Source organism: Populus alba, chromosome 13, assembly GCF_005239225.2.
Source record: "Populus alba chromosome 13, ASM523922v2, whole genome shotgun sequence".
Taxonomy (NCBI): domain Eukaryota; kingdom Viridiplantae; phylum Streptophyta; class Magnoliopsida; order Malpighiales; family Salicaceae; genus Populus; species Populus alba.
The window spans coordinates 1,073,116-1,083,639 of NC_133296.1; the positions used below are offsets into that span (position 1 = coordinate 1,073,116).

General features: G+C 29.2%; 1 protein-coding gene across 1 annotated transcript; it reads right to left on the reverse strand.

The window, feature by feature from the left end:
- Positions 1-3,060: 3,060 nt before the first annotated feature.
- On the reverse strand, positions 3,061-5,222 carry LOC118060755 (heavy metal-associated isoprenylated plant protein 35). The gene is made up of 3 exons (XM_035074015.2): positions 4,916-5,222; positions 4,752-4,827; positions 3,061-4,385 (listed from the first exon to the last, which is right to left on the reverse strand). Exons 1-3 carry the CDS (start codon positions 5,024-5,026, stop codon positions 3,352-3,354), a joined length of 1,221 nt encoding a protein of 406 aa, XP_034929906.1. The 5' UTR covers positions 5,027-5,222; the 3' UTR covers positions 3,061-3,351.
- Positions 5,223-10,524: the final 5,302 nt, after the last annotated feature.

Consider the following 10,524-nt stretch of genomic DNA (forward strand, 5'->3'; position numbering starts at 1 on the left):
CAGAAGTATAAGTTTTTTTTTTTTTAAAAAAAAATATTAATTTAAGTTTTGAACGGGTAAAATAAGTAAACCATGTTCTTTTGAATTTTAAAAAATAAAAAAATTAATTTAAGGTTTGATTGGGTCAAAAAATTAAATAATATTGTTTTCAATTTTTAAAATTAAAAAATAATTTAAGTTTTGATTGAGTTAATTAGATTGTAAATTGATTAATCAGCAATTAAATCAACTCACTTGATTTTTTAAAAATTTAATCTAGATCAAATCTTGAATCAACATGTTAGAAGTTATCTCGGCTGATTGGATTTAATAAAACTAATACCATCAATCCAAGTTTCCTCTATTTATTTTTCAGGCAAGAATAAGATTTATGGGATGTCAATAATGGTTTGAATCTTAAATTTCTCTCTAGGGTTCTGCAGCAGAAAGTAGAACAGGTTCACCATCCTCACTATCTTATTTAATTCTCTACTGAAAACTGAACCCGGTTTCGAGGTTTTATATAGAATGGCATGTGCATAGAAAAATGCATCACAAAACTCAGGGGAGCCTAGAGATTTTATAATCGCCTACCTCTATTTATTTTCTGCTCATCAAGAAAAAAACTTTAATTTGTTAAATGAAAACCTCATTCAAGAACAAGAATAAAATAGTAAGAATCCTAATAGATATAATTTAACTAGTTGTTTTTTAAAAACAGACTTTAATTTGTTAAATGGTAAATCAGCAGAACTAGAGTTAATTTCTTATAATTTATTTATGTGGTGGCATTATGGTAAATTATATTTTTTAAAAATATTTCTTAACTGAAAAAATATCAAATTAATAATTTTTACATGTTTTTTAATGATTAAAATGTGTTGGCATCAAAAACCAAAAAAATAAAATAATTATGAAAAAACATTATTAAAAATATTTTTAGCTTTTAAATAATACTATATGCTATAATACCAACACGCATACAATGCAAGGCACCCATAATCCACTAAATTAGTGCATGAAATGAAATAATTAATTGGAAAATTTTTCATTCACAGATCACAGAACGATTCAAATGGAGTTGGCAAAGAGTCGCTGTTAGAAAACAAAAGGGTATATTGGTCCAAAAGAGTCTAATTAGTCAAAGTAGAAATTAATAAAGAAGTATTGTGTTTCCTTCTCTTACAAGTTCCTTCCTCTCCAAGCCCAGAGAGAAGGGCAGAAAAGAAAAGAAGAGGCATTTACAAGGAAGGGTACAACTTTACCTTTTCTTTTATATATATAAAAAAAGAAAATAAACTTGCTTTTACTTGGAAAGCAGTCCTGCATTAGCCCTCGCCATCATGGAAATGAAAACACAAAAGGAAGTTAAAGAAAAAAAAAGAGAGACAGACAAACACAAACTTCAAAGGTTATTTTCATGGAAGAAAGAGAAACTTTCCAAATGTCCGAGATTGATTAGTATTTCGATAGTTGCTGCTTTTTTTTTAATTATTATTAAGGATGTTCGGGTTAATTTGCATGTACTTCAATTAATTTTATATATTTTTAAAATTAAAAATTATATGAATATCCAATAACCATCATCATATTAGTAACCATAAGGTTTGAACTTAAGATCATAAAAAAATCAAACCCCTTGATCTCAAACTCTTATTAGTATATCACTTGCTAGATGGTTAATAGTTACTGTTTTTGAAAGTTTGTTTTTAGAAATATATTAAAATAATTTTTTTATTTTCAACATTTAAAATAATATGAAAACATCATAAAAAATTAATTTAAAATAAATAAATAAATTTAATTTAATTTTTAAAAACACTTTTAAAATAAAGTATAAAAAATTATGCTCCAGTACCCTGTTTCACGGGCGCCCACACATATACCAAAGTGATAGGTTTTAATTTAACAGTTACCTATAAGTTATAGGAATATATTTTTGCTAGGAGGACCAGGACCAAGACCAAGACCAAGACCCGAACCCTAGCTAGCTTATTCCTTCTTTTAAAAGGACGTGAATATATAATCTGCAATTTAACACGAGAAATTCAAAACAGTATTATTTGAAGATTTAACAAAAATATTGTGATTTTGAAAAAAATAATTTAAAAATCAAACCAAGCTTTATTAGATCGTGATTTGATTTACCAAATTAATTATATTATTTTTATCTAATTTAATTTTAAACTTTATTATAAAATTAAAGATTGGATTGATAAATAATCAAGTTTATTTTTGAGCTGATCTGGTTTAATAAAATTCCTTCAAGGGGCACTGTTACATTGCAAATTACTAGATTAAAAGAAAAGGAAATGGAAGGTCAATGCCTTTGAGCGGAATCTGTAATAATTTAAAGGAGATGTCAAACCCAAACCCAAGGTTTTTTTTTTTTTTTTTAATGTGTTAAAAGCAAGAAGTGATTTTTCTTCACAATGACAAAAAATCAAATACCTTTCACTAATTTGTAATTAGCTATCTACTGTTCTCAACTTAGAAGATTGTTTAAAATTATAATAGTGGTGACGGTTCAAAGTAATTTTAGCTTAAAAATATATTAAAATAATTTTTTTTATTTTAAAAAAATTATCTTTAACATCAAAATATCAAAAAAAACATAATAAAAATTTTATTTTAAATAAAAATTTTAAAAAATATAATTTACATCACATTCCTAAGTACCTTTATCCCTAATTCACAAACAAAAATCACTTTACACAAAAGGAGAGTGCTGGAAAGGTTACACGGGTCCTACGTACAAGTAAGCAGAAGCACCATAAGAAAAATCACAACCCATTATGAAAACTTAGTGGGTAGGGCAAAAAAACACCTGCATTAACAAAAAAAAAATTATAAAACCAGATGCTTAATTAGCAAGTGTCAATTTAGGTTAATCCATGCACTAAAAAGTTCCTCTCAAGATCTTCAGCCTCCAATTCTTTGCCACATGCATGCTTGGGTGCTTATAGTGCTTTTGAATGCTAATTAAACACCAATTGCCCATAAGTCACTGTAATCACATTCTAATAAGCCAAAATGGCTAATCTACTTTCCACATTAGAGAAATAAAAAAATACAAGGGCCTGCAATAACATCAAGACTGCTATATATATAAATATTTTTTTTAAAAAAAGAAACTTAGAAACAGTAAAAAGTACAAAATAAAGCTAAGAACAGCAACACCCGTCACCAAAGAGAAAAACGCCAAACCCTAAGCCCCCTCTTATTATCCCCTAATCTTAAAGCTACAAGAACTTTATCTTTCATATATCTACATACATTACAAAAATAACACTTTCCCCTGGTAGACTTATACAGGTAGTATAAGGCTTCGATCCTTCAATGTGCTAATTGCCACTTCTTGTCAAACCATTATCACATGATTGAGCACGCGTTAGGGTTTTCGTCGCTCAGAAACTCAAACGAATCAGACGTCTGTGAGGAGTAGTACGGATGGAAATCAGGTGGCGGAGGCTCAAACGAATCAGACGTCTGCGAGGAGTAGTACGGATGGAAATCATGTGGCGGGGGTACACTAATGGTACCCGGATGGGTGCCGGGATGCATATACGCATAGGAATACTGTGGGGCATGGTATGAGGCACCGTAACTTGTACTAGGGTATGCAACATTGTTACTCACAGCATACACTGGGGGTGCATAGTGAGTTTTTGGGTAGTTATACACATGATCGTGACGTGGAGGGATGTGATTTGCTCGGGGTGGGATTTGGACTTGAACATGCCCTTGACCTGGTGATCCAGTACCTGCGGGTGCATGACCAGAATGTTCACCCTCATCACCATTGTTATTATTGCTGTTATTCTCTTTGGGTGCCTTCTTCTTCTTCTTTTTAGCACCACTGCTACCATCTACACTGCCGCCCCCACCAATTTTCTCAGCTACAACCTCACTTTCACCACCAACTTTCTTGTCAGCCACCGGTGACTGGACACCGGACGGTGAGGTGACAGGTTGCTTAGCATTAACCTCATTAACCTTTTTTTCCTTGACTTGAACAGCACCACCTTCACTTGCTTTGCCAATAACCACATGACCGCCACCTTCACTATTTTTACTAGGACCGCCATTTTCACTGTTTTTAGGAGAAGGGTCTTGCATTTTTACTACTTCGGCCTTGACTTTAACTTCTTTCTTATTTTCTCCATCACCACCTTCTTCATTGCTGCTCTCTTGGTCTCTTTCTTTCTCTTTCTCTTTTTCCTTGTCTTTGTTTTTTGCTTTGCCTTTCTTCACTGCTGCTTTCTGATTATTATCAGCTTTTTCAGGCCACAGCTCTGCATGTTTCCCTGTCTTTTTTATCAGTTTCTTGATTAAAGTATCTGCATCAACATCCCCTACTACTGTGGCCTTCTGTAGTCTTAGATCAACATCTGTGGTGAACACACCTGCAAAAAATGGGCAAAATTAGAAACTTTGATGAAGCAAATAGATAACCAGAAGTGTTAACAAAAAATTATGAAATTAAAGGTTTAATATTAGATGGGAATTAAAAAAAAATGGCAAAGAAACGAGTGAAAATGAATAAAAACCAAGATGGGGAAAATTGAGAGACAAAGTAAGAAACTTTCGTAGCTAGATATTGGAAAGAAATTAGTAACTTTACCGAGAGTTTGAAATTGAAAGGAAATGAAAAGGACCCAGATAAGAAATATGAGGGAATCTTAAAAACATTGCAAGAATGTAACAGAAAATAACAGAAATAATCAAGAATTTAATGCTATGTTTTAGTGGGTTCACGCTAATTTACATACCATCTATGCTATCCAGGATCTTCTTGACTTTCCTCTTGCAACCCTCACAATGAACCGAGACTTTCAACACCCACGTCTGAAAAACAAAGAAAATGAGGCTAAAAACAAGGAAAGATGGCATTTTTATCCTAGAAAGACGAGTTTTTTTGGCTTAATCTAGTTACCTTGTACTTGAGAGATGGTTCTGTGTTTCCTTCTACTACCACTTCTTTAGCCTCTGTTTTGGCCTCTTGTTTAGCTTCTGTTTTGGCGTCTGTCTTTGGTTCTGTTGCCATTAGGATAATTTTGAGTGTATGTTCTGTATAGAGGCGCAGAGAGAGAGAGAGAGAGCGAGAGAGAGAGCGAGAGAGAGAGAAGGAATTTGTAGGGTGGGAGGAAACGCTTAAGAACAATGAAAGTTGCAGGAACTTCAAGGGTGAGTAAAAGGAAAAGAAAGAAAAAAATGTAGGCCCAAAAAGTTGGTGCTTGATGAGATGGAAAAAATAGGGAACCTGCTGGCTGCTCAGATATGAATATTGGTGATGCATAAATTTTAGAGTAGCTTTTTTGTTGTAAAGGATGGCAAATAAGTTAAATTAGCGGGAAAAAAATTGTTATTGTAAACAAAAAAAACTTTTTAAAAGAGATCACAAAGATTGGTTCCCAGCTAGCTATTAACATCAAATCAATGGACTTAATGTGCTTACAACGACATTTGATGCTTTTGCTTAATGCTCTCTAGCTAATTAAGATTAAAGTGCAGATCTTGATTTATATAATAAAGGTCGAAATTATACAACTTTGCTGTGTGAAGAAGGAATGGATGTTAAAATAAATTTATGTATTTTAATATTTGATATGGTTTGTCTTGGTTTCTTGCTACTTGCAGATATGATTGGGAATTTCTTTTTAGAAAAAAAAATTAAAGAAAATATTTACTTAATATTTTGCAATATGATTAGTTTTATAACAGACTAGTAGTTTTAATAAGCCTTTTTTGAAATGTGATTGTAACTCGTTTTAAAAAAAATTAATTTTTTTTTGCTAAAAAAAAAAAATTTTTTTTGTATATTTTTTGATGCGCTAGTCTAAAAATTTTTAAAAAAAATATATTATTTTGATGTATTCGGCATGAAAAATACTTTGAAAAAGCAACTATAATCACCACTCCTAAACATACACAATTTTAGATTCTTATGTTGTGGCCCGATTCAAAAAACAATTGAATATACAAAATATTTAGTCTGTAGAGAAACATTTAATATTATTATTAAACTTAGTTTAGTGAGTCAACTTTAAAATTTCTCAACTTGACTTTTTGTTTACTCTATTTTTAATCAAACCATGTGAAAATTGCTCCGAACTTTACCTAATTTACTTAGTAATCCCAAAACAACTTGAATGACAAATAAAAAACTTGATTTGATTTTAAAAAAATAAATTTAAAATGACCTTTTAAAAAAATTAAAATAATCATATATTAGATCGATTCGGACTTCATGGCTTAACATGTTAAGTTCACGATCCGGGCTACGAACTCCATTGAATTTAAAAATTTTATTTTTTTAAAAAAATATATATTTTTACATTATATAATAGTAGAAAATATATACTTATAAAATTGAACATAAACTATTTAATACAATGATAATTTTATAAAAAAGGAAATCAAAGCAATTTTTAAAAAAAAATGGAAAAAAAATAATAAAAAAGGAGGGGCGAAAAAATCACCTTATTTTCTGTTCATATGACATCTTTTTTCTTCTATGTTTGTTTTTATGTGATTTTTCATTATTGAAATTGAAAGTCTTTTATTCCTGAATTCTTAGGTTAGGATACATGAAACACGAAAGGAGAGGGTTAATAGTTTGTTTGGAATAATTGTGCTGGCCCCACTAACCACATGGGCTTGCTAATAATGCCACGTGACAGAACACATGTGACAGGTGTCATCTTGACTGGAACCGCAGTACATCTCGGGTTGATCTAACTTTTTTAAGATAAAAAAAAGAACAGTCAGGGAACGATAACCCTGTAATCGTATCGTTAAATTCACTATATCTAATAAATGATTTAATAATTTCATTTAAATCGAAAATCATAAAAGTAAATAATTTGTAAAAAAATATGATAATAATCAAATAAAAAAATAAATTATCAAAATAGATATATATATAAAGAAGAAAGTAAAAATTGATAAAAACTCATAGCCACTCCAGTATAGACATCACCTATACAAAATAATTTATTGAAAAAATTCAAATTTTATTGTAAAATGATTTAGGACTTGAAAAAAATCACATGATTTGTTAAAATAGTACCTTGAAAAAACAAATCAAACAAAACACATTGAAGAGAGTATATGTTTGTTTTTAATCAATAAATTTTATTTAATTTGAAAAAATATATTTTGAAAAAATATATTTAACAAGGAACAATAAATAAAAGGTTTGTTAAAGTAGTGCCTTGAAAAAAAAATCAAACGAAACATATTAAAGTGAGTATATGTTTATATTTAATCAATTAATTCTATTTAATTTAAAAAAAAATACTTGAGAAAAAATATTTAACAAAGAACAAGAAATAAAAAGATCTTAAATAATCCAACCAAGTAAAAAAAAAAACAAAAGGATAAAACAAATAATGTGTAAAGCATATATAAAAAAATACATAGTCCAATCTCTAATAAAATAAATATCAAAGATAAAATTGAAAAATAATAGCTTGCAGTGATGATAAAAAAAAAAAAGCATCTAGTTAATATCTTAAATTGAGTTAATTTTTCAAATTGTAATTTATGAAATTTCAAAATAGATTTAATTAAGAAACTCAAATTAAATCAATTAAATATCAAAGAATAAAATGAATATAAAAAAATATCAAACTAAAAAACATGGCGAAAAGCAAAAAAAAAAAAAAAATAAATTAAACTGAACTGAAAAATAATCTTCTTCTTGATATACAAGGTAGTACTTTAACGAAGACGAATCTTCTACTTCTTTTATTGGATTTAAACTGTACAGGAAAAGCAAACAATATATTCCCATCACAAATAAGAATTTCTTGACATCAATTTCCAAACTCAAGGTCAAAATGCAATAGCAAAGGCAGCCATTGATGGGACCGTGGTTCTGCTTGTTGTAGGCAAGTTCAAAAACAATATGATTTGTCAAAATATGAACTATCCCTCTCGTTATATAGTCTTTCGATTATTCAAGCACCCAGTACGAAGGAAATAATGCATTAATCTCTTACATCTCAGCCTGCCTGGGTCCCATGCGAGGCACGAAGAACCTCCCTCACATGGGACCATTGTCGAGGATAAAGGCAGGCAGGCACCCTTTTCTGATAGGTCAAAATGAAAAAAATATTAAATTAATATTATTTTTGTGTTTTTTTTTTATATAATCTTGATACAACTAATATTAAAAAAAAATTATGTAAAAAAAATTATATGACATAATATAAAATATACAAAATAATTTCTTTTAGATTAACATTGGTGTCTGAGTCAGCTTGCTCGTACCTCGACTAATTTTATTGGCCCTGAAATTAATGATTATATAAGTCTCCATTAATACTGAAATTTATAGGACTCGAATTAATAACTTCTGAGTAGCAAATTCAAAACCTGATTAATTAATTTATATCTTTTTATAGTTATACAAGATAATTTATTGAAAAGTGAGTGGTCCAAGGACCTCTATCTGCCCATTAAAAGAGGCAAGTGCATTTACAAGTTTTCTTCATTCATACCATATCCAACAAGGAAGTTATTTGCCCAAATCTGCATTTCTTTCATTTCCTTTTTATTTGCTTGCGTGTACTCTCAAGAAAATTGCCTTATGTTTTCCATAAAAGCTCACCACCCCATGGCTGAGAGCTATTACGAAGAACTTGGTAGCTCAAGTTTCAATGATTGCATTAATGATATGTAGTTGGGTTCTTAATTTTGAAATGATGGTTTGGTGGCTAAGGAGATTTATTTCATTTCTTGATTTTTTAAATTTAGATTTTATAACTATCAGGAGATTACTATTAATGACGTGTCACGTGGAGAGATTGAGTCTTAATTGATGTTCAATTTAACCTACATATAATAATTTTACGTGGACAGATTAATCCTAAAATTTTTGTTGTTCGATAACGTTTTAAAAATATGTTTGGTTTTTTTTAAAAAAATAAATTAATGGTTTTTTGTATTTTTTAATAATTTTAATATATTGATATTAAAAATAAAAAAAACTTGAAAAAAGTATTTTAATATATTTTTAAATAAAAAATATTTTTAAAGAACATTAAATATACATGTTTGAGAATGTAGTTGTAGTTGTTTTTTAAAGTATTTTTCACTCAGAAATATATCAAAATAATATTTTTTTTTTTTTTTTAATTTTTTTTTTATATTAGCGCATCAAAATAATCTAAAAATACTAAAAAATATTAATTTAAAACAAAAAAAAATAAAAATAAAAAATTTGTTTTAAAAACAAACAGGGCATAAACACAACAATCTCTAGATATAGAAAAAACACAAGGACGTCTTCTAATTTTCTCAAGTTGATTAGTTTTCCCTGATAGATTTGAGAATTTTTTTTTTTATTTCAAAACTGCTTAGGATTGGTTGTGCTAGATCATAAAAGAATGAATTCTTCAACTGCTACATGTATTTTTTATATGTACCATAAATGCCAATATCCACCAACCAAACATGAAAATTTTCAACAGGGAAGGGCTAGAGAAAACCTAAACGTGATATCTATATCTTACAAGAACAAGATTATTCTTACACTTGGAAAGAAGAAGAGAAAATCGTTGAGGTAATTTGAAAAACAAAATTAAAAATTCTCCTCGTAAAAATCAAACTTGGTAGTAGTTTTCCTGGAGAAATCCTGAGCTTATAATCTCCCTTGCTTCTCCAGTCAATCCAGGTGCCCTCCAATAAGACACTCCTGTAACAAGAACAGACCACAATTAGCTGAATTCATTAGTGTAATGCAATATTTTGTTAGCATCAAGCTAGAAGATCAAGGCAATATTTACTTACCAACCCTCTGATCAACATGATCAAGCAATAAAAAATCAGAAATGCGCAAAATATTTTTTATTATTTTAATATCAGCGCATTATACCAAGACATTATATGTTTTGCGCATTATTTTAAAAAATCTAAAATGTGCAAAACATATATATTCTGCTTCATTATACTAAGACACCAGAGCTTGTTTGAGAATGTAATTACGAGTATTTTTCACTCAGAAATGTATTAAAATAATACTTTTTTATTTTTTAAAAATTATTTTTTATATTAGTGCATTAAAATGATCAAAAAATATATTAATTTTAAAAAAAAATTAATTTTTTTAAAAAATATTTTTAAAAATATAAAAACAAATAAAAAAGGAGTTTTTTTTTTTAGGTTCAAGGGAGGTTTAGTCTGTTCCTTTGAAACCAAGGTTGGACTACTGTATAGACTATGGCGATAAGCACCACCACACCACACCGGTCCGGTCCTCGGTCCCTTTCACGAACCATCAATAGTCATCTGGTTGATCTTCACCGAAGAATCGCTCCATGGGCTCGTACTAGTCAGCAGCAGCACGTAGTAATCCAGAAAAGTCGCATGCAAGATGTGCACCAGCAACCCAACTCCTCAAGAGATGGATTAAATTTCCTTGACCACTGGACCTTTTTTTTTGACAGTGTATTTGTAATTGTGGTGTGATTATTTTTTAAAATATTTTTGTTTAGAAGTATATTAAAATAATATTATTTTTATTTTTTAAAAATTATT